General features: G+C 37.8%; 1 protein-coding gene across 12 annotated transcripts in view; it reads left to right on the top strand.

Moving 5' to 3' along the window:
* Positions 1-25,916, top strand: part of LOC122795548 (muscular LMNA interacting protein) — a 2,709,240-nt gene that overhangs the window by 1,841,653 nt on the left and 841,671 nt on the right. For all 12 annotated transcript variants that reach the window (XM_044063771.1, XM_044063763.1, XM_044063765.1 and 9 more), the window contains one exon: positions 10,833-10,877. In XM_044063771.1, coding sequence (XP_043919706.1) covers positions 10,833-10,877 — 45 coding nt within the window. The remainder of the gene's footprint in view (positions 1-10,832; positions 10,878-25,916) is intronic.

Raw genomic sequence — 25,916 nt, 5'->3', positions numbered from 1 at the left:
TTTCTCCACTATATCCATTCTGTCTGTTCCTTTTTATAATTGCCGATACCTTTCCTGATATTTCCACCTGTAGCTTGCCCATCCCCACCCTAGTCCCTACTTTTGTTCCTTCGCTGTCCTTGATTTTATTGTTTCCACTGCATGGTCTAATATATATCTCTCCCATATTATATTTTCAACCTTTTTTAGAGTCTCCTTTTCCCTTAGTATCTTTTATAGTCCACTCATCTGAATGAAGCAGTTTCTGGCAAATGTGTACTCTCACTTTTCAGAGTGACTTCCCTGCCATATATTGTTCTACACTCTGCTATACTCTTTTACAAAAGAAAATGGACATTAAAGTCCCATCCAATTATCTCTCATTCATCCATTTTATCTAATGTCATTCTTCAAAGAGCCTGCTGTAAAAATCTTCTGTATCTATGTTTGTGACCTACAGTTTCCCTACTGCCCATATATTTCCATTTATTCTCCCTTGCCAAACGATACATTTCCCCTTCCCACTTTCCTGCACCCTTTGATCCACTACATGTAAACCCTTTTCTAAAAATGGTGTCCATTCTCCTCTTGACATCCCCCACTTTATTGTTTGGTTCACTTTGGGAAACTATGGGCTCATGAGCTTCCCTTTCTCTTTTACCACTAATTTGGTCTCCTGGAGCAGTACCATATGCCTTTGCATCCTCTGCATTCTGTCCCACCTCAACCTCCCTCATCCCCGCCTTCTTACTGTTTCCCCCTTCTTGATTACCCAGCTTAGCTTGACTTTTGATTCATTGGCTTTTATCTACACTCAGCCCCCTCATCACTACAGAATTGGATTTCATACCTTCTGATCTGTTAATTGAGACATTCTGGACTTTGGCAATTTGCTTTGTCCCCTTTTCAGTTTTCTCTTGATCCTCTCCTACCTGGCTTCACTTCTCCCCGCTTGCCTCCTATCTCTGAATAACTTATTCTGGGACTTTAGTTTTGTAGCTTTGTCAGAGAATTGTAAATGACTGCAAGATCTGAGTATCATTTATAGAGTACACTGTACCTCTGTTTCCATAAGTAGAATTACTTGTAAAAGTTAACGTTTGGCATTTGTTGTCAGTATGGAACCTTAGTCTTGTAGTTTAATTTGCAATTGTGGGAGAATTCCATTTAGTGAATTACTGCTGCATTTTTCTATAAACTGTGTTACTGTTAAATCTCTGCCTTCTGTGGTGCCTTAGGCTGTAGTTTGGATTGGAGTAGTGGCAGTCAGTAGAGTTGCATAATTGTTATCATTCAGAAAATGCTCATATTTTATGCTCTGCCCTTTTTATTTATTTGTTAACTAGATAAGAGAACCCAGAAGCACTGTTTGCTTAAGTCATTTGCTAAGAACCAGATGGAGCTAGAAAGAATCAGGTCTGATAATCCTGAGTAAAGAACGCAGGTCATTATTTATTTATTTTTTTTTGCATTTGTTAACTGGGAAAGTCCAACTGGATACAAGTCCATTTTCAGCGGAGGCCTGGGGAGAAAAGCTCAAAATGTACAAAAACAAGTGTAAATACAGTGAAATTATTACAGTGAGTTATCACAAAACTGAGATTTGTTTAACGATATGTACACACAGGTACATGTTTTTCTCACACAGAAAAGGTTGGAAGCAAGTAGCTGAGAAAGAAATAGTTAAAGATTTCATCTGAAAAAGGAAAACACATATTAAGGTGGTTATCATACATGGTGTAGTGTTAACTTAATCTTTCCAGTAGGTGGGTGATACACAGAATTTTAAACAGTTAGAGCTTCAGCATTTTATTCTTGTAATGAGGTTCTCATTTATGAATTATGTTTGAGTGGAGGTTAGCCATGGTTTGTACAGAGACAAAGCCAATGCATTTTTAGGTATTTCCTAAGGGATTTTTTGAACTGGGATAAAGAGGGGTCAGTGATGAGTTCAGCAGGAAGTAGGTTCCAGTTTTTACCAGCAGAGTTGGAGAATAGTGATTCACTAGCTGAATTGTTGGTTTTAACAGTTTGCACTAGCAATATTTTAGAAGAGCGAAGGGATTTTAGGTTACTGTAAGGGGTAATAATATTTTTCAGTATGGGTGTACTGCCTGGTTAGTAGAGGATTTTGTGAACAACTATTAGTTGGTTGTATTGCAGTTGATAGGGTAGTTCAAGCCAGTCTAACAATTGAAGGTTAAGGCACTGATGGGTTCTATAAGCTGATCCTGTGGCAAATCTGGCAATGTTATTGTAGCACCTAGTAAATTTATTGAGGTTTGATTTGCTTAGGTTTACGAAGATGGGTGAGGCATAAAGAAGGGTCGATAGCAGATGTGTACGGGCAATAACAGTTCTAGCAGATGGGGTTAGGAATGGTTTAATCCTGTATAAAGAGCCAAATTTTTTATTAACTATTTTAATAGTTTTGTCTATGTGAGCATCAAACTTGAGGTTGTTGTCGATGATCACTCCCAGTAGTTTAGTACTAGGTTCTGGGGAAATTATGGTACCATTGTTAGATATTATGGTGAGAGTTGGTGAGGGGACCTTGTGAGTGGGGGAGAAGAGTAATAGTTTGGTTTTATTTGGGTTTAATAGTAGTTGATGACCAGTGAGACAGTTCTGTACTTTGTTGAAAGTGATTTGGGACAGGGATTGTAAATCTGTGGGGAAGGTGGCAGAGGAGATAAGGGTTGAGTGATCTGCATACTGAATACAAGTTGCATCAAGGATGACTTTGTACAGGTCATTAATGAATTTGGAGAATAGGAGGGGACCTAATATAGATCCCTGTGGGACTCCAAGGGTTACTGGTAAAAGGGACGGTAGGTTATTCTTCCATAGTACAGCTTGTTGTCTGTCACTTAGGTAATAATGAAACCAGGTAATTGCTAGGTTATCTATGGAGAGTGATTTTAATGTGTTTAAGAGTAGCTGGTGATTTATCATATCAAATGCCTTGGATAGGTCAAGGAAGAGGGCTGAGGAGAGCTTATTGTCATTACGGTTTTGATTTATTGTATGGGAGAAGGAGAGAAGGGCTGAGGTTGTACTATGGCAGGGTCTAAATCCATGCTGGGAGGGGGCTAGGAGAGTGTTTTGATTCAGATAGGCAAGAGATTGCTTGTGGATACATTTTCCATTATTTGTGCCAAGGGAGACAAAATGGCTATAGGCCTATAATTTGAAAGTTCAGTGGAATCTCCCCGTTTATGAAGAGGAACAATGTGGGAGATTTTCCAGATGTGGGGGATATAAGCTTTGTGGATAGTTCTATTGATTAAAATTGATATGGGATATGCTATTTAATTAGCGGCTTTTTGGAGATATTCTGCAGCTAGTAGGTCTGCTGAAAGGGTGGTGGGTTTCAGTTTTTTAAGTAGGGACTTAATAAAATATGTTGGTACTGGATCAAGCTTAAAGGGGATCTTATTATCAGGTGTGGGGTTGGTGGTACTTGGGGTATAGGGAGATAGCTTACTGGCTAGGGATTGCACGGTTTCTGTAAAGAAAGTGTTAAAGGTGTTAGTAACAATTTTAGGAGGTTGTTGGAGGGTAGTTAAGGGAGTAGGGGTAGTTGATTGGCTTGGGTTGATAAGTTTATGCATGACCAGACTTTTTGTGGTTGATTTTGGTGCTTTTGCAGATTACAGTAGTAATTATTTTTGCCTAGCATAATAGACTTCTTAGTATAATTTCTCAGCTGTTTATATATGTGTATATATATATATATATATATATATATATATATATATATATATATATATATATATATATATATATATATATATTTTCAATTTGGCAATTTATTTTTATGTGTTTAAGGATTTACCTGTCTTAACTTTTTATGTATACTAATTTTTGTGAATTCATCGTTAACTGTTTATGGATTTGACTGTCTTAATTTTTATATAGACTGATTTTTTTATATTTTTTACTATGTATTACACCTGGAGCTTTTCTCCCCAGGCCTCTACTGAAAATGGACATATATCCAGTTAGACTAGCCCGGTCAACAAATGTAAAATAAAATAAAATAAATAATTAAATATATAAGGTGGACTTTTGGGGATTTAGTGGTTCTCCAGGAGGTCCACGCTTTGGTTCTGCTAAGAATTTGTCTTATATCATTGGACAGCCATGGTGCTACTTTGTTATTGGTTCTAATAGTGCATGGGGGAGCATGGTTATCCAGGATAGCAAGAAATGTAGAGTTAAAGTATGAGACCGCTTCATTTAGTGGAAGTAGCCATAGGTTGGACCATTCACATGTGTTAAGTTTATTCTGAAATTTAGTCTGGATAAAGTTCTTACAACTTCTAATGGTTTTAAAGGAAGATTGTTGAGGGATGTCATTTCTTTTTCTAATTATATAGGTCAGGAAGTGATCAATAAAGTCGTCAGGTAGGATGCCTGTTTTATATATCTGGGGTAGATTGTTTATTAATATCCAGTCTAGGATACTTTCCTTTTTGTTAGGCGTATTGATTCTGGTTAGGGAAGATATCATCTGGGAGAAGCCATGCAAATTTATATGGGTGAGGGGAAGTCTGAAGAGCAAGTATTCCAGTCGATATTAACATCCCTGAGAATAATAGTTTCCTGGTGGCAGTTTGTGGAGAGCCACTGGAGGATACCCTCCAAGGTATTTGTGTTGTCACCTGGGGGAATATAGATACATACAATGTTTATAGATTTACGTTTGTTGAGTTGGACCTTTCTGATGAGTATTTCTGCATTGTTAGTAAACAAGGCATTTGGGGTACTAGTTTTGGATACTTCCAGAGTGGATTTATATAAGATGGCCACCCCCCCCCCTCTTTCTTAGAGATGTGATCAAGTCTTAATATATTGTATGCTGGGGGTATAATCTCATTATCAATGGTAGTAGGCTTGAGCCAGGTCTCAGTAAGGCATAGTATATCAGGGGAGTGGACATCCAGGAGGGCATGTAAGTAGTGAATTTTCTTGTTTATACTTCTAATGTTTAGGTGACACACTAGGAGTGAGTTGGGGGCATTATTTGAGTTTTATAGGCTAGTATGGGTGTTATTTGTGGGGCTAATAGTAACAGGTGGGGTTAGGCCTGGGTTGGGGTGGATGTCACCATCCACTATGAGGTTAGGTAGTAATCTAATAACAAGTTTCTGGAGTATTAATAAGAGTTTGTGGTAGTATTTAGTTCTAGGATTACTATATGAAGCACAAATGGGATGTTGAGTTTTTGCATTAGAAGAGTTTGATGAGAGGTTGGTTAGAATTATGTGGTTGATTAGTAGTATTGGTTTTGTTTCTAGGGTAGTGGGTGTCAGGGAGGTGTTGGTATTCATAGGCTGTGAGAAGAAAGAGAATTATAAGTGGGGGTGTTAGGCAGTAAATAGGATTAGAGTTTGAAGATTTGTTAAAAGTATGTGGAGGCATTGTAGGGGTATTTGAGTAATGCTTGTTTAAAATAAAGTTGGGGTGTTTATAATTAGCATATAGTGAGAGACTGGTGAGAGTTTGAGTAATAGGGCTGGGTCCTGTGAATGATTGGTTAATGCTGATTGATTCTGATGAGTGGGAGTGGTGTCAGATGAGAGGGAGTGGCAAGGTGATAATAAGTGTGGGACAACTGGGGGCAGGTGAGAATTGGGGGCAGGGTAGGGGAGCAAAGTGAGCCCTCAGGGCGAACGGAGCGAGTAGAGCCAAAAGAAGAATAAGATCAAGGAGAACAATCAATGGAGTGCTGAAGTCTGAAGGTAAGTGTGGTGAGATATATAAGAAGGTATGAGGCTTAAAAAAGATAGAAGTGGGATTATAGCAGTGTGATATAAGGAAATATTTGTATGGTAGAAGTAGTAACTGCTCGTGCGACAGGACAGTAAAATCAAGCGTATTTTAATAAAAGAATGATATGATATATCAACAACAGTTACAGGTTAAGCGCTTTCGACTGTTACCCAGTCTTCTTCAGAACAATGCCAGTAAAATTACTTGTTACATTTATATTAGCATCAAACCTTTTTTAGCTTTGGAATAATTTTTGGTATCACTTAGCTCCCACAATATTACTGATTATATCATATACTGATTATATCATTACTTGTATTGATTACTTTTATTGAATATTACATAGATTACCCATATAGAGAGAAATATATATTATACTGTTTCACAGATCCAATTATATGTTTTAAACCTTTTATAATAATTTTCTACATGAAAACAGCATACATTAGTAATAAAATATTTGTAGTATCACCATTCCTAGTTCTTCATTAGGAATGATTATTATTTTTATCATTTTCTGTATTTATTATTTATTATTTATATTCTTATAATATTCTTATATTTTTGTTGTATAAATATTGACACAGGGTTCTTGTGTTGAGTGTGTTCTTGTGGCTTTAAGAATGTTGGCGTTTTTTTATGATTCTCCAATTATTCAATTAACATACTGCTACTACCATATAAATGTAACAAGTAATTTTACTGGCATTGTTCTGAAGAAGACTGGGTAACAGTCGAAAGCGCTTAACCTGTAACTGTTGTTGATATATCATATCATTCTTTTATTAAAATACGTTTGATTTTACTGTCCTGTCGCACGAGCAGTTACTACTTCTACCATCCTATTGTTCCTGAGTTGCTGTGTTACTACATTCGAATATTTGTATGGTTATACTGGGACCACAGTGTGAGAGAGAATAATAATAAAGAGATGACTAAGAACTGTGTTTGGGGGAATTGATGAAGAGTAGGTAAAGGAATTTAGAGACCCTAAAGCTAATAGTATGGAGCCACCTAGTGGGCAGATGGGGCACTTGGATGCACTAATAGTATGGAGCCACCTAGAGGCAGTGGGTTACTTACATGTGAGCACACTACTGGGATTCCTATGAAGCAAGGCTGAAAATCTAAGTCAAAAGATGGTGCTTTTCTACATCAGGCTTTTTGGTACCTCTGTAATTAAGCAGGAGTGGGAGGGGAGGTGTGCAGGTTCAAGGTGGGGAGGGGGGGGGTTATGCTACTCATCTAGTACAGAGTGGTGAAAAGGGCCACCACTTCTGCAGGAAAAAAAAAAAAAGAAGTATGGGCCGCAGGTACATAGGTAAACTTTTTCCAAGAGAAAGTAGTTTTAAGTAATTGACCTAAGAGTACTATAGAAAGAGAGAAATGGGTGGGGGCAGTATTATGCACGCATACAGTGAAAGCGGAAATAGTCTTCAGTTTGGAGGACAGATAAAATACAACTCTAGCATACACTAGTATAGCTGAAAGCACTTTAGTGTTCCACCGACGCAGGGTCTCACAGTGCAGGGCAACGAGACTGCCTTGGGATGATTGGAGGTTGGTCAAGACACAGGATGTAACTTTTGCTGAGGGGACTGGAAGTAAAAAGGAAAAGGAGGTAAGTATTAGGTTGAAGTTTTCAAACACTCTGATTACCAAGTAACTGAGATAGAGAATGCAGGGGTGGAGCAGCATACCTTGTAAGAAACAGCAAAATTCTATGAATAACACCAAATGCAAGGATAGCAGATAAAAAAACAAAACAAAAAGGTAACTGCAGTTGATACCAAGCTATTATAACATACACTACACTACTGTGTATTGTTATAAAGGTTATGAAGACATAAATAGTATCTACTAAGCTGCTATACTCTATTTAGCATTCTCCATTAAAAGTCAGGAACAAGAGTGGTATGCTACAGAAACACAAGTAACTTCTAAGATGCTACACACAGTTTAACATCCTGCACTAAAGGTCAGGAATCAGTGTTGTGCTACAGAAACAACTTACTGCTAAGATGCTACATTCTCCAGCTAACAGTCAGAAATAACAGTGATGTTATGCAGATACAGAGTCAGTTGTATCCCCCAAAGGTCACAATAACTTCTACTCTAATTGCCAAACAGGATACTGATCTAAAAGTACACATAGCAGGTGACAGTATTCACATTATTGAATAAAGCATTATTTTACCTGTTATTTAAAGTCACAGTATGCTATAAATACAATTCTATACTGGCACAACAAAAACACTCATATGCAGGGCAAATAGAGTAAAGGAAAAAAATAACAAAAATGCCGAAATGCAACTCCAGAAAACAAGTGACCAGATAGAGCTGTTACCAACCAGAAATATGCATGACAAAAAATGCATACCATGTGTGAAACTTCTCAGAAATAGCAGTAATAGTCACAAACAAAAACAATACCAGGTAGTACTTACATGCGAGCACACTACTGGGGATTCCTATGAAGCAAGGCAGAAAAGCTACGTCAAAAAATGGTGCCTTTCTACATCAGGCTTTTTGATACCTCTGTAATTAAGCAGGAGTGGGAGGGGAAGTGTGCAGGTTCAAGGTGGGGAGGGGGGTAGACACAAAGTAATGCAAGGTTGTGGGTCAGAAAAACTGGACTAAGCCAGCTGCTAAAAAGAAAACAGAAAAAACAAGCTAAGTTAATTCCAGGTCATTGTGGTGCAGTATTTCCTACAAATATTATGCTACTAATCTAGTACAGAGTGATGAAAAGGACCACCACTTCTGCAGGGAAAAACAAAAGAAGTATGGGCTGCAGGTACATAGGTAAACTTTTTCCAAGGGAAAACAGTTTTAAGTAATTGACCTAGGAGTACTATAGGAAGAGAGAAATGGGTGGGGGGGGGACCAGTAGTGTGCACGCGTACAGTGAAAGGGGAAACAGTCTTCAGTTTGGAGGTTGGCCAAGACACAGGATGTAACTTTTGCTGAGGGGAATGCGAGCACACTACTGGGGATTCCTATGAAGCAAGACAGAAAAGCTAAGTCAAAAGATGGTGCACTAATCCTCTGAAGTAGCTGCCAGACTTTCCTTCATTCATTCATTCATTCATTCTTTGTTTGATTAAATTACTGAAGATTACAGGCAGCCACTAATGCCAGTTATTAGAGTTTCATAGCTCTTGCTGTTCAGAAAATGCATCTCCATGCATCACTGGTTGCAGTTCTGTTAATTTTTTTTTTGGTGATTAAAGTTATTCTGCATGTAAGGGTTTGAGATATTAATAAACTTCTTCCGGTGGTAAAAATGTTGGGTTTTGAATCCTTTCACTGCTATTTTCCTACTGTGGTTCATCCCTGAAAAAGCACATTTTCTGCAGTGTGTTTACTTGGTTAACAAATAGATAAACAATAATATTTAAATTATATCCCTTTAGGGGTCTTTGTCTCCTGCATTATTTTTAACTTTGTTCAGAATTCTTACTCAAAGGAGTTGAGGGCTATTTTAGTCTGTTCCTTGTAAATATGTGGCATACTAGCAAAGTGCCATTGACTGCAGTCACAAAATATTACAGGTGAATGAGTTTCAGACGTTGTGTCCTTCAGAAAATGCAAAGCTTGTTATTCTAGCAACTAAGTTTATAAGATAAATATTTCAAAAATGTTCTCAATTTGTGGGGTTTATGTCTCTGGTTCTTGAAGTGAACGTTTGGGAGGGCATGGGGAAAATGTAATGGGATGTACTGCATAATTTTCACAGCAGTGAGCTGAAGTACACTTTTTGGTTATTATTTATGTATGCAAATAATATATTTATGTATATTATGATAATTTATTTGATTGCAAACAAACATCTGAGTGAATGCTGTCCTACAAGGGGATGTAATTGATGGTCACTTGTGTGTGTGTGTGTGTGTGTGTGTGTGTGTGTGTGTGTGTGTGTGTGTGTGTGTAGAGATCTCCCTTTTGCTAGTTTATCTTTGTTAGCATTATATGACACATTTTTTAGTCAGTGCTTTTGCATAATATAGCTTATTCTGTTTTGTGTTTGAACACTTACTTATGGTTTATGATATATTTTCTTTTTTACTGGTTACCATATGAGCAATAACATATCATCACTACTACATAGCACTTCTGTTTATCTGACTGAATTAGAACTTGGATTTACTGGTGTTTTGTAAGTCATATTTTTGATGCGTATCCAAACAAGTTTTTCCTGAAATCTGGTAATCTCTCTCTTAGTTGATTGATTTAACTTCCAAGCATATTAGTTGTACAACTTTAAAAGAGAAAACCAAGACCGATTCGATTTCTTTTCTGCATTTACTGCTATTTTTCAAACACGGTTTTGAGGTGAATTGTCATTGAAATGTGATCAATTAAAACACATGGATAAGTGGCTTGTATTTCTTTCTGATGTTTCAAATCACGGCTTGGACATACTATCAAGGGTGACTTACCATGTTAATTTGGTACACAAAGTACATGTGCAAAATTTGCACGAATATCTGTTGGCCAAATAAATTTGGTGAATAAAAGCAGAACATTTCATTTTCACATGCACCTCTGAGGAAGGGCATTAAATTAAGATTTTCTCCTAGCTCTTATTTTATCATTGACAAAAGCTTTTCTTTTTTGTCTGGGAAAACACGATAGAGAAAGCAATGTGAACTTATTTTCTGACTCATCTGGGTTTCCTGTTGATTTTTTCAAAATATTATTCTCTTCCTTAGGTAGCTAATGTGTGTCCAAAGTACTTAATGTAAAAATACTTAATACCAGTTATGCTGATGTGTAATTGAGTGAATGAATGACAAGTTTTCATTAATTTAGAGGAACAGTGCTGTGGTATTTTGCAGTAAACGCTAATACTATCAGTTCAGATATAGCTTCTGTTCATTGCATTAAATCATTTCAGATACTTTCCATACAGGATGTAATAAATTCCATGCCATTAATTCAATGGAGAATGTGATGTACTTGAAAAAAATAATGCCCTGAGGATTAATACTGTATCGCTAATGTTGCTTACAAATTTAATATGATTTAATTTGATTTGGACAATGCACATTAATTTCTTTTTATTGTTACAGGCACAGCTAAATTCACCACCTTCTGCCTCTCGAGAAAGGAAACAGGTAAATACGGTATTTAAAAAGCAAGCAGAGTGTCATGCTAAACCTGCAATATTTATGCCCCATTATATCCCATAGAGCTTCTAGAACTGCATTCAGCTCCATGCTTTGAGAAAATCGTTCTGTATATCTTCAGATGAGTCTATTATTCATATAATGAGAATACATATTATTATAAATGCTATTGCACTGCAGAAACATCTGCAGACAAAGTTCATTTTCATTTACAGAACATGACCAGTGAACATAAATGCAGATGATTCATATACTTTTTTAAACTTGTGCAACATTTTGCGGTCATTTTCTTGAAGCTGACTTTTCTCCTATAAAAGTATGCTTATTAATATGACCAGATCCTGAAGGGAAAGAATTTCAATAACAAATCCTGTGCTTTATATTAGTATTCTGAAATGTTAACATTTTTCAGTATTCTGTTACACTGATTCTTTATTGTAAAAAATTCTATTAATCATGCAGACCCACAAAAATATTACTTGCCATGGCGGCCCTGTTCCCTTCTTTATTAAAGACAAGGAATATAAGCAAAATAGATGGATTTCTGACAAGTTCATTCAAATGAAATACATTTCTGAAATTCCCATGGCAATGCTGGTATGTTATTTAAAGTTTGCACTGAAATGAGCAACGAACACAGTACTAAAATCGAACAAAATCAGACTATTAATGCTGGCATAATAGCTGATTGAACCAAATTATGACTGTAATAAATGTGGAAAAAGAGTGTGTCTGTATTTGTGTATATGTGTGTGTGTGTGTGTGTGTGTGTGTGTGTGTGTGTGTGTGTGTGTGTGTGTATATATATATATATATATATATATATATATATATATATATATATATTTATTTATTTATTTATTTATTTTATTGACATTTGTTTACCAGGAAAGTCCACTAGGCCAGAATGAGCCCATTATCAGTGGAGGCCCAGGGAGAAAAGCTCCAAGGTCACAATAATAATATGACATTTCCAAAGTTTCAAACAATTTAAAGAAAACAAAATCCAGAGTTTCATAAGAACAACTTAAAGGAAACAAGATCCACAAGTTTCATAAAGCAGTCATCAGCTCCACATTCTATGACACTTACAAGTGATTTCAAAAAAGAGTTACAGTCAAATACAGAAGAAATAAGAAATTTCATAAGGAAACCCATTATGCAGTGGTATACAAATGAGTTATAGTTAAATACAGAAGGAATAAAATAATTACAATAAGGAAATCCTCAAATCAATTGATTTCTGTGAGTTAACTAGGTAATTCCCAGTGCTGATAGATGAAAAGAATGACATAAAAGATAGATATAGTATAGAAGATCACATAAGGTGTTAAAAGTGGAGAAGATGGGCTGAGTGTTGCAGGGTAAGTTATGAATTACCAAGAAAGACAGTAATTAGAGTAACGAGCTAGAATAGATGCAGGATTAGTTCTGAAATGTAAAAAAAAAAAATCAAGTGATGGCATCAAGTGAGGCAGAGGGGGCATTTGAGGAATTTACACTATATATATATATATATATATATATATATATATATATATATATATATATATATATATATATATCCCTAGCAGATCGCCAAAGTTTCAGAACTCAGAAGACCATATGGCAAAGACTATATCTGCAAAGTTTTGAAACTCCGAAACAAAACTAAAACACAAGAAAATAAAACAAAACAACTTACCTCTATGTTTTTGCAGGGGAGCAAGCCCTCTTGTACCCCACACATAGAGAGCTGTGCCCCCCAACACCCCCTGCTACTTAAATATACCAACTCCGAGATCGCACTACAGTGAGGAAACCGGCAAGTCCCAAGTTCTGCACTATATGGCGATCCCAATAATAAGTGTTTGGAGTTCAGGTTCTTTTGCAAACTTGTAATCAGTTTAACCAATTTCAGGTCATCTGCATACAGACTGTAGACCACCTCAGATGAAAAAGGTCTAAAAGATACAATCTAAACATGTACGGACCTAGGACAGAGCTCTGTCAGACATCTGGACTGTAACCAAGAATTTTGTCTGCCGAATTGTTGAATGACACTTGCCATGTCCTCTTTGTAAATCATGCAGCTGTCCATCTTATCAAGAATACATCAATACCTAGTTGTTCTAATTTATCGGTCAGTGTTTTGTGCATGACCCTGTCAAGTGCTGAAGTTAAATCTATATAAATGACATCACAGCACAATTTTTCATTCATAGCTGTTATCATATCATTGTAGAACATCATGTTATAGGTAGTAATAGATCTGTTTTCATCATATGCATGCTGATATATGGTTTCAAGTCTCAACCTTTCTAATTCTGACAATAACTTATGCAATATTAACTTTTCCAATTTTTCCACAGCATGATAGTAGACTTAAGGGTCTATATGAATCTGGGTTTGCTTTACTGCCCTTTCCCTTAAAGACAAGTTTAATAAGGGCATGTCTCCAATCTTGAGGAATCTCTCCATGTTTATACAGCCTAATAAATGATAGATAAAATGATACTGTAACTTCTTGCTGAAGTTTTCTCAGGTCATTATTACTAATTCTGTCTCCTTCCTGTGCTTTGTTTGGATACAGTTTGCGCAGTTCTTTTTCAATATAATATAATTTAATTTCAGTATCTAGGTTACCTGGATGTTACTAGAACAAATTATCATCTCCTTTATGGAGCCGAAATGTTTTGCATAAGATTTTATAAATATAGCTATAATCTGTTGTGTCTGAGAGTAAATTTTAGAATACACACACGGTTTATCAATCTGTATGACTTTACTCATTCCACATATTATGTATCTATAACACTTTATTGGAAAAGCTCACCCAGACTCTGCAACAATTTGCTATGAGGGAAAGGTTAATTTATTTTTGCTTTATTGTATTTTTTATTACTTTATTGTCTTCCTCTATTTTGTATATCATGATTTATTTTCTTTACACTATGTTTAACTTGTATTCTGCTTTTAATTGCATATTTAAACTAGGAAACAGAACACAGCTGTGTCTCTTTTGGGTCATACAGAAATTATGTATATCGGATGTTGTCATTCTTCATTCTCTCGAAAATGAATAGGTTTGGATTTGTTCTGTCAGATCCATCTTGGCCTATGCTAAAGCTTGCAGCCAACAGATGTCTTGAGCTTCACCCTTACCCACAATGCACCCTGCCAATTATTTCAGATCTCATTTGCTGCTTCTAGCTAACAGATATGGTCTATCATTTTCTCTCAAGCTGTACTGGATAAGTAAAGTCTTTTTCTTCATAATTCCTTCCATTGAAAAATTTTTTTTCTTTAGCTTACCTTTTAATGTTTAGTCTTTACTGTTTGTGGTTTAGGATCTCTACTGTTTATTCTCCCTCACCCTTATGACTTTGGCGTATTTCTGACATACCATCGTTGGTATTTCCTTGCCTCCCCTTCTCTTCTGCTATTCTTTCTTTGTGTACTGCTTCTGATGTCTTCCCTTGCTCTGTTGTACTTGGTACTGCTAGGTACTGTCATTAGTATCTCCCTTCCCTTACAACTTGGTCGTAGTTCTTCAGACCATTGATGGTATTCATTTGCTTTTCTTCTTCCATCCTGTATAAAGAAAAAGAAAAGGAAAAAAGAGAGTCACTTACTATTTTGAATTGTTTTTATCTTAAGAATTTTCATGCATTATTATTGTTGACATATATATATATATATATATATATATATATATATATATATATGTATATTACATGATGACTGACAAACCTGTGGATTTCAAGAAATGTTCCAAATGTGGACATAAGTTGCCTCTCTAAGATGCACACTCACTATGTGTGTACTGCTTGGGTCTATTACACTTTCAGGAAGATTGCTTGATTTGCCATGGATTTAATCCAAGAGCCTTAACTGAATGTAAAATAATCTTTTGGATAAGTCGTATCCCAGTCTCCAAAGCTGAAGCCTTCCACCTCATCAAAATCTTCCTCAGAATCTTCCTGTAAAAGGACTGCTAAACATCTGGTCTCAACTTCAGATGAGAAAAAGATGAAAATTCAGGATCAGACTGTTTTTTTGGATCCTACAACTTCTAAAGTGTCTATTATGGTTCTGACACAATCCAAGTCAGATCAGACAAAATCTACAGATCAGACATAACCTTCTGAGACTCTATATTGTCCTTGTACTACATATTTTCTGTCAGTTGACCCAGTACTTGAAAAGTTTATTTCATATTTTTTTTAGAGATCAGCATCCCCCTCCATTTACTCTCTACTTGCTCTTCCAGAAATCTCACAGAAGAAGATGTGAAGAGAGTGGTGAGGAAGATCCTCTTGGCACAGGGATAGATTGTTTTTCCCTAGGTGCCTACCCCTCTGGGTCAGGTTGCCTAATCTTCCACCACACCACCTCTACAAGTTTTTCGTCTAACACAACCTGATGTCTTAGGGCTTCATGATCCCAGTTGTCCAGATCCATCAGTCTCGGATCCGAGGATCTCCCTATCTTTGGATCCAATATTGGCTCTGAGTCCTCTGATCTTTTAGATCCAGAAAGGTCATGAAGCCAAAGCCTGCCTGCCAGGTCTAGGGTGCAGCATCTGACTATGATGTTTTTGGAGCCTTCTCTGTTCCTGGGTGCCTTGGCACTGGACAGTTTGGCTCCAGCTTCCTCCTCTGGGGTGGTGCCGACAAATCAGAGAAAGGGGATTATTTAGAAACCTGGTTTCTCGGTTCAGAGCTTATCTCTGTCTCCTTTGAGCTTTGCCTTCAAGGCTGCAAAAAAAGTCTTTGCTGCCTCGGCAGTCCTGATGGGACCTTCCACCTCAGATCTTACCTATTACACCATGATGCCCCAGCACCTGGAGCCCCACAACGTGCTCCATGGGGATGTTCTGTAGCAAAACCTCAGGTACTCTCCCAGGGAATTTTGATTTCCTCTTCTGAGACCTCCCCATAACATCCCACTGAGGAAGTACCCAGGAAAAGGATGTTAAAGAGGAAGCACCTTGACTTCCCACAGGAGTCTGTCACCGAAGACATGGATTTTGACTAAGGCAAAAGGTCCCCACTGTCACCTCCTGAAGATGTTCCCTTCAGAGACATCCTAGAAATCCTGAAACAGAGAAGTGGCTAGACATTCTCCAACCCTACTCTGAAAGAATCCATTCTCCTAGAGACTTTTAGAATAGAACTCTCTACTTCCTGGATGACTCTGCCCACTGATGACCTTATAGACATGATCTCTAGGTTGCCATTGAAGGACCCTGACTCCATAGAACCTGTACCTTGAAGACTGGTGAGGATAATGGCACCACCACCTGTGGCAGACAGTTTTGGGGAAAGGGGGTTCCAGTTGATGCCATGGTCTTTGTGGCAGCCACAAAGAAGGAACCAGCCAATAAGAGTTCCACTATCAATCCCCCCAACAGGGAATCATGGAGGATGGACAGACTATTGAAGTGTGTCTTTGCTTCAGTGACCTTTGCCTTCATTCATACAGAAATAAGTATTTTTAGATGCCTGCTCCTTGTGTTAATTTGGCCAAATATCTCCTTCCCTCTCTTCTTTCATTAGCTTTTGGATAAGTCGTATCCCAGTCTCCAAAGCTGAAGCCTTCCACCTCATCAAAATCTTCCTCAGAATCTTCCTGCAAAAGGATTGCTAAACATCTGGTCTCAACTGCAGATGAGAAAAAGATGAAAATTCAGGATCTGACTGTTTCTTTGGATCCTACAACTTCTAAAGTGTCTATTATGGTTCTGACACAATCCAAGTCAGATCAGACAAAATCTACAGATCAGACACAACCTTCTGAGACTCTATATTGTCCTTGTACTACATATTTTCTGTCAGTTGACCCAGTACTTGAAAAGTTTCTTTCATATTTTTTTAGACATCAGCATCCCCCTCCATTTACTCTCTACTTGCTCTTCCAGAAGTCTCACAGAAGAAGATGTGGAGAGAGTGGTGAGGAAGATCCTCTTGGCACAGGGATAGATAGTTTTTCCCTAGGTGCCTACCCCTCTGGGTCAGGTTGCCCAATCTTCCACCACACCACCTCTGCAAGTTTCTCCTCTAACATGACCTGATGTCTTAGGGCTTCATGATCCCAGTTGTCCAGATCCATCAGTCTCGGATCCGAGGATCTCCCTATCTTTGGATCCAATATTGGCTCTGAGTCCTCTGATCTTTTAGATCCAGAAAGGTCATGAAGCCAAAGCCTGCCTGCCAAGTCTAGGTGCAGCATCTGACTATGATGTTTTTGGAGCCTTCTCTGTTCCTGGGTGCCTTGGCACTGGACAGTTTGGCTCCGGCTTCCTCCTCTGGGGTGGTGCCGACAAATCAGAGAAAGGGGATTATTTAGAAACCTGGTTTCTCGGTTCAGAGCTTATCTCTGTCTCCTTTGAGCTTTTCCTTCAAGGCTGCAAAGAAAGTGTTTGCTGCCTCGGCAGTCCTGATGGGATCTTCCACCTCAGATCTTACCTATTACACCATGATGCCCCAGCACCTGGAGCCCCACAACTTGCTCCATGGGGATGTTCTGTAGCAAAACCTCAGGTACTCTCCCGGGGAATTTTGATTTCCTCTTCTGAGACCTCCCCATAACATCCCACTGAGGAAGTACCCAGGAAAAGGATGTTAAAGAGGAAGCACCTTGACTCCCCACAGGAGTCTGTCACTGAAGACATGGATTTTGACTAAGGCAAAAGGTCCCCACTGTCACCTCCTGAAGATGTTCCCTTCAGAGACATCCTAGAAATCCTGAAACAGAGAAGTGGCTAGACATTCTCCAACCCTACTCTGAAAGAATCCATTCTCCTAGAGACTTTTAGAATAGAACTCTCTACTTCCTGGGTGACTCTGTCACTGATGACCTTATAGACATGATCTCTAGGTTGGCATGGAAGGACCCTGACTCCATAGAACCTGTACCTTGAAGACTGGCGAGGATAATGGCACCACCACCTGTGGCAGACAGTTTTGGGGAAAAGGGGTTCCAGTTGATGCCATGGTCATTGTGGCAGCCACAAAGAAAGAACTAGCCAATAAGAGTTCCACTATCAATCCCCCCAACAGGGAATCATGGAGGATGGACAGACTATTGAAGTGTGTCTTTGCTTCAGTGACCTTTGCCTTCAGTCATACAGAAATAAGTATTTTTAGATGCCTGCTCCTTTTGTTAATTTGGCCAAATATCTCCTTCCCTCTCTTCTTTCATTAGCTGTTGTGAGTAAGCACAAAGTTGTCATTTTGTATAATCCCTCCCCTTCAACTGTTTAAATGTATTGACCATCCCAATGTATTCCACAGAACCAAAGTACAAAGTACTCACTCTCTTCCAGTCTATCTTGTTCTTATAAAACTAATGGCTCTCCACTTGTATAGCTTCTATAGCTTAACTTAGCCCCTCTTTCATATCTAACTGCTTAATGCACATTGTAGTTCTTAGGATATTAAGGTTTACATTTGGATGTACGTATTGCACACAGGCGAACAGCACTTGTGCGAAAGGCAGTCTGCAGGATTTGCAAACGCCGAACGGAAAAAGGTTTGAATGTGCAATTAGAGAATACACAGTGAGATTCGCTCATTGCACATTCAACATTCTAGGGCGGATTGCACTATAGTGTGGATCGGGAAATGTTTTCTTTCCCCACAGTAGTGCAATCTCAGAGTTAGTGTAATAAAGTGTGGGGGGGTGGGGGGCACAGCCCCCCACATGGAGGGTGCAGGGGGGCTTGCCCCCTGCTTTAAACTTTGTTTTTTTTTTGTTCGCATTACCATTCGAAAAACAGCAAATCTATGGACTGTCGATATTTACACTTTTGTGGTTTCGAGTTGCTCATATGAGCACTCAACCCACTGTGATTCGAGGTTTTAAAGGTAAACCAATATTAACCCATTTTCTCATCTTATAAATCTGCAACATCTATTCCAAGGCCACTATTTTTTGGAAAGTCCACATACTGCCTCTCAGTAGTCATCTTGGGATTAGGGCTTCTGTTTTGCTGCTGGCGAGAGACAGAGCATAGTGTCATTATTTCCTTGGGTCTGCTGACTGCTTCATAGGTACCAGCTTAGAATTTGTGCATATATTTTGCTTCTGGTGAGAGAAGGAGCAGAGTGCAAAGATTCTTGACTGTTTCTGGTTGGAAAGTTAATGTCTGTGCTTGACATTCATAATTGGTCTGGTTGCTATTTAAGGCATCTACCAGGAAAAGGCTACAGCAAGGCTACAGACCCTTACATCATTTGGGACAAGACTGTGGGTCACCAAACAGGCTGCGGCCTGCTTCTGATCTTGGGATTCGTGCTACTGTTTTGTTTCTTGAGTGAGAAGTAGCAAAGGAACATTGCATCCCTGCAGAGTGAAGCAGTGGTGAGACCAACACTAGTAGTAGTTAGGTAGTAGACATTCAGATGAATCCCCTCTTTTCATCATTCTTGACAAGCTAATTCTTTATTTTCAGTAAATGCTGCTTGATTTGCTTCTAACTTCAGAATATTATAATATAATTTGAGCATCATAGTGCTACAACAGTTAGCATTGTCGCCTCACAGCAATATATTCTCCAGTTCAATTCTCGCCTGGGATGCCTTCTGTATGGACTCTACATGTCCTCTCTATTTTCACATTTGCAGTGACAAGCACTGCCACCAGAGTTGCAAACCAGATACTCCTGACATAACCTTATATGCTACCTCAACTGAGATAATTCACAAACAACCCACACACAACTGAGATAACAAAATAAAAAACACACGGTATCCTAAAATGGCTTTATTGCAAACAGACATATGAGTGGTTTCGTCTAAAACATCAAGACTTCATCAGTCAAAGTGATTATCCATTTAACCTGTATTTATACCCTCCACAAATCACATGATCCAAAGGTTACCTGATTTAAAGAAACATTGTAACAACTTGATGTACACATAATTACAATGTTAAAACCAGTATCAGAAACAATAAATACTACTTTCTAATTGAAACACCCTTACCTTGGCTCTACTATAAAACATAGTTGTAACAAAATATGTTGGTGGATATAAAACTGATCTGTAAAGTAAACTTTGTATTTTGTGAAGCCTGTATAAAATATTGTTAAAAATCCCTGTCATTATTAAACAATTTCATATATACCTAAGTATTAATGCATTTAAAAAACAGTCACTTGTGCATTTATTTTTCATAAATTTTAAGTAAACTATTAATTGACATAATATCATTTAACCTGGGTGGTACTGAGGCACTGAAGCAGATTTGTCAACATAATTCTAGCTGTTTGAGAATAATGCTCCACAGAACACCTCAGGGACTACATACAACTTTTTCTAAAACAGAATAAAAAGCAATAGTTTGCATTGGCACTGATGAGTTTAAATAGAGCATTAGTAATGTTTTCTTTTTTTATTTCTTAAATATGTTCATATATATGTTCTGCTAGTTTGTGCTCTATTTTACAAATGTAGAATATGTTACATATTTTACATAACATGATGTAAACCACACCGTAAGTGTTGCAGTTAAAATGTCCAGTGACCTTAAAACTTTTACACCCTACCTTTATGGTATCCCCTGTCTGTATATATTGATATTGATTGCAAAATCCACATTTACCCATATTACCCTTTATATATTTTTTTATCATTTGCAATATTATCAAATATATCCTTGAAGCAAGCGACCCCTTTTATATATTACCTGGGGCATTTGTCAAATTTTGCACTTATTTCTCTATCATGTTTATGAGCTGCCAATTTTTGAATAGAATGTTAGAAATACTCTAGCAACAGAATAGGTGGTAATGACTATATGGCTGAGGTGCTCACTCTCTTCTTTATTATAATTATTTCCATTGTTACTTATATTCTTATTTGGACAGGAGCTTGTGTTGATATCATTATCAATACATGTATCCAATATATTATTGCTGTTCAACAGTGGGACATATATTCCTAGATACCTTTTATTAACTACCTCTCTTTTAATAGAATTTACCATGGACAATGGATGGCCCTATTAACAAACATGTTTTATAACAGATCACATTCCATTAAAAACTCATGATAATCTTATACCATCCTCTCCGCACTTACCATATGGCTTTTAACAAGTGCCTACTTTTGATGGTAGGGGTGACTGCTGGTAAAATGAAGGAATGAATTTGAATAAGTGGGCTTTCTACATATACATGATGTTAAGCATTTCTTTATTTTATCTTTGGACAATTTAACATCCAAATATGAAATAGAATCATGGACAGCAGTATGAGTAAATTTAACAAATGAGGTAGTATTATTAACGTAATAGATAAATTGTTGTATTCTATCTGGACTGCCAATTCATGCTAGAAAAATATCATCCAGGAAACTATTATACATGCTCCATTATGCCTTAAGTTGGATATTGAAGACTTAGTAATATTCTCATGCTGCCATAATGATATTTGCATATAATGGCCCACAGGCTGCCCTCATGGTTATACCCATTTTCTGTTGAAAATAATGTCCTTCAAAAAGTATATAATTATTGTATAATACAACCTCAACCAACTGGCCTATGATATTAATTTTGTCCTGATCTAATTTCAAAACATGAGTTAAATACTCAGTGAACCACTGTGGAAATTTATATTATGAGGGATACAACTAAATAAATCTTGGACGTCGATAGTTGAGAACATCAGTACATTCATAATATTTTCTAATTGTTGACATTCAAGCAAGAAGTCCCATGAATCTCTACATAAATGTTCAATGTTCATAACTTTGTGTTTTAATTGACAGTCAATGTATCTAGCTATAAAGCTAATCTTTGAGGTGTCCGCATCCACAACTGGTCTAAATGGTGGATTTTTTAAATATTTATGAATTCTGGTTACCCCAAAGATAGTGGGTGTTTTTGGCTCAATGACATGCATAAATTTGTATGCATCTGGACTGATGTGTCCTTGGATTAGCATGTTGTATAATTTTAAGTCCATTTTCTGGTAAGAGATATTCATCTCATTAATAGAGGCCTCAGTATATGTGTCATCAAACAAGATATTAAACATACTTTGAGCATAATCAAATTGATTCAAGACAATGAAGCCTCTTGCCTAAATTGCCACATGTTTACTGACAACCACTTACTTCTCAAGAAAGCTGATATGGTATGTAAGAGATGTATTGACACAATGCAGGCACAGCTCTCATGTAAAAGCACTCAAAATGTCAATAAGGTTGTCAGTAGTACACACGCTGCACACATCACACATAATTCAAAACAGATACATAGACACACATATGCTGAGGCATTTAAATGTAACCTTCCTAAACCCCAACAACTTATTAGATGAAGTACACATAACAAAGACCCACAGCAACACCCACATCAACACATACAGCCACATCTCATGGAGCCTCTACTTCTAAGCCCATAAGGCAAGCCACCACACAATCCAATATTCTGATCACTGGAGACTCCATTGTGAGACACACTGATGTCCCTCTCACCAGGCTGAGTAAGGAGAAACTCACAGTCAGTTTCTTGTCTGGGGTCAGGATCCAGAACATTACACATGGACTCAGGTCATAGGAACATAAATGCCAGTATAACCCAGTCATAGTCCATGTGAGTGTAAATGACCTGAGACATACCTCCCTAGACTATATGAAGAGAGACATCATGGATCTCTTGGAATATGTGTTCCAGGCTGGTATGAGCCTAGCACTGAGCAGTTTTTCTTAGCACTGAGCAGCTTTTTACCTTCTCCAAGGATGATGCCACAATATGAACAATAGATAACTGACTTTAATAACTGGCCTAGTTTCTGATGGCATTCTAAGGGGGTGCAGTATTTGTCAGTATGGAAGGAGATGGCTAACAGACCACTCTCTTTAGCCAAGGATGGTCTGCACCTCTACCCTCTAGGTTTCCAATTATTAGCTAAAACATTGTCTTCCCCATAGAGCCTTTTTATGCAATGCCAAACTGAAAGTACGTCCAACATAGCAAATCAAAACCAAGAAAATCTAAAGGTGTTATTGCTCAGTGCTAAGAGTCTAAACAAAAAGCTTCACTCCCTAAATGCTCTCTTCAACCTAGAGAATGCTGACATATGTGCGGTCACTGAGACATAGTTTAAAGCTTTGGAGGGCAATGTGACAGTGCAAGATTATAAAACATTCCACACAGTTATACCAGCTACTACACAGACATGGGCTAAAGATAGAGGTGTCTCGTTTTGCATCAAAAATAAGTATACCTCAAGGCTGGTAAAATAGAACAATGCACTTGAACTTCCCCACATTCAAATCACCACAGGCAAAATCCAATACCACTTCCTTGCAAGATATAGAGCCCCCTATCTGACCCAGGAAACCAATACCATATATTTAAACTTACTGGAAGCATTCACCATCCAACCCAATACCATATTCATAGGCAATTGTAATTACATCACTATTAACTGGGAACCATATACAACACCAAATTTACAGGCACAGATATTCCTGGATTTTGTAAACACAAACTCACTGGACCAGAATGTCACTATACCAACCAGGGGGGTCAACCATACTGGATCTGGTCCTCACTAATATGGGAGAGTACTACACACCCCCTAGTGTAATGCCTTCTCTGGTAAGATCAGACTACAACATTGTCTCATTTGAAGTAAAAATAAATCCTGGAACCCCAGCTACCCAAGGAATACTCAGGAACTAATCTAAGGGTAACTTTGTACTATTAAGTGATAACCTGGCAAAAATTCAAGCCCCCATAAACCCTGACAACAATGCTGCCTGCATAGAACTGTTCAGGGAAACCCTTTATAAGCATTTTAATAGCTGCACAGAGGCAGCATATCCACCAGGAAAACAAATAGAAGTAATTCAAGAAACAAGCCATGCTGGTGGAATCACATCAGTAGGCTGTATAACAGAAGGAAGAAAATCATGGCAAATATGAGGAAGTGCAACAACCATGAGGATAAAAACACTCTCATCCAAACTAAACAAACAACTCAGAGGACAAATAAAGTATGCCAAAGCCAAATATGAGGTAAATTTGGCCTCCCAGGTCAAGGACAATCACAAGGCATTCTTTAGCTATGTCCACAACCTCAAAGGCAATACATAATTGTGTGCAGAGCACATTGTAAATGGAGCCACCTATACTGAGACAGAAGATATAGCAAACCTTCTGGCTGATAAATTCAGTGCCAACTTTAGTCCTAGCTCCCTCTCATCTTCCCCCAGTAAATACATCAAATATAACTCCCCTTACTATCACTAGGAAACAGGTCCTTAATTCTCTCTCACTCTAAGGCCAAGAAGACTACATCAATGGGCCTTTATATTATCTCAGGATACTTCTAAATAGCACAAAACATGACATTTTAGGTCTTCTGGAATTGCTGTTTGACTGTAGCTTTCAAAGTGGCTTCATGCCTCATGAATGGAGAACAGCAACAGACATCCCTTTGCACAAAGGTGGGCCATCTACAGACCATGGAAACTACAGATCCATGAGTCTCACTAGTCTCGTATGCAAAGCCATAGAAAGACTTATAGTAATGATCAGTAATGAAGAAGGAAACCTCCAGACACTGGTCACAACCCAATATGATTTTTTCAAAGGAAAATCATGTCTACTCAACCTGATGGACTTCTTTGACAAGGTGACCAAAACAATGGATGAGGACAGAATGGTTCACACTGCCTACCTTGACCTGGCCAAGGTATTTGACACAATAAGCCACTCAGGCATCATTGATAAACTTAAGAGGTTATGTACAAACACTTATGTCAAATACTGGATAGCCAGCTGGCTCACAGATGGGACCCAGGAAATTAGAAATACAAAAATCACAAAGCCACCAGTCACCACGGATAAAACCATACACTTCTTTAATAACAGACAAGTGCTTTCAGTGTCCTGGTCCTTCCTCAGGTCTACGTATAACATAAAATTTAAAAACAAAAATATTTAAAATATCAACTAGCCAATTACCTCAATTAACTAGTTTACAGCCTCTAAGAGTGGGTTTAATGGATACACATACATTAAGTCCTGGTGCTTTATCAGACTGTAATGTTGAAAGCCATTCTATTTCAGCTACTTCCATCTTGTTCACCAAATCCCCACCCCTAAAGCCTATTTTGACTACTTGTAAAACCAAAAAGCTAAACATATGTTCATTGTGTCTAAGGATATGTCTAGCCAATGCATTTGTTGTCTTCTGGCATCGAATATCACTCAGGTGGTGCAGGACATGTTCCCTCAACTCTCTGTTGCTCTTTCCAACATAGAAAGCAGTACATTGCTGACATCTAGCTAGACAGATAATATTGGAAGTCTTGCAATCAGCATAGAAATTAAAATAATAAATTCTGCCACTTACAGGATGTTCAAACTTCCCATCATTACAAATATATTTACAAATACTGCATTTTTGACAGTGAAAGGTACCTATATTGGCTGAATAATTAATGCCATGATTCCTTGGTCATAGCATAAGCTCCTTTTTAATTTATTATTTTTAAAACCAAATCTTGGGTGGTCCCCCACTATATCCCTTAGGGAACCATCAGATGTCAAGATCCCCAGTTCGGTTTAATAATTCGACATACATGTTCAGTATCACTATTGAAGGTAAGGAAGAGTCTATGGTCCGATTTTCTCTGTGGTACCTTCATTTTCTATTTTTCATTATTGGGGCAGGCTGAGAAATATGGTTTACCTTTGGTCTTCCTCAGTGTATGCACTTCCTTTGCCGTCTCACAAATATCCATTTCATTATAGCCTCTCTTCCGTAAATTATCACTTATATTATACATCTCTTTCTCAAACTCCCTCTCATCAGAAAATGTGAGGCCCTCAGAAAATGGTTCTTGGCTGCATTTCTAAAAGCATAGTTGGATGCATGCTGGTCCTAGATAATAGACTGTTCTTCCAACAGCTCTTTCTATATAACTGTGTTTCCAGCTGCCCATCTGAGTTGACCAATATACGGATATCCAGGAAGTCTATCATCTCATGTGAAAATTGTTGAGTGGACTACTTCAAAAA

This window comes from Protopterus annectens, chromosome 2.part2 (assembly GCF_019279795.1).
Source record: "Protopterus annectens isolate FY-2018-M chromosome 2.part2, PAN1.0, whole genome shotgun sequence".
Taxonomy (NCBI): Eukaryota; Metazoa; Chordata; order Ceratodontiformes; family Protopteridae; genus Protopterus; species Protopterus annectens.
The sequence above is the reverse complement of the archived record's forward strand: the minus strand, read 5'-3'. Positions and strand labels throughout refer to the sequence as shown.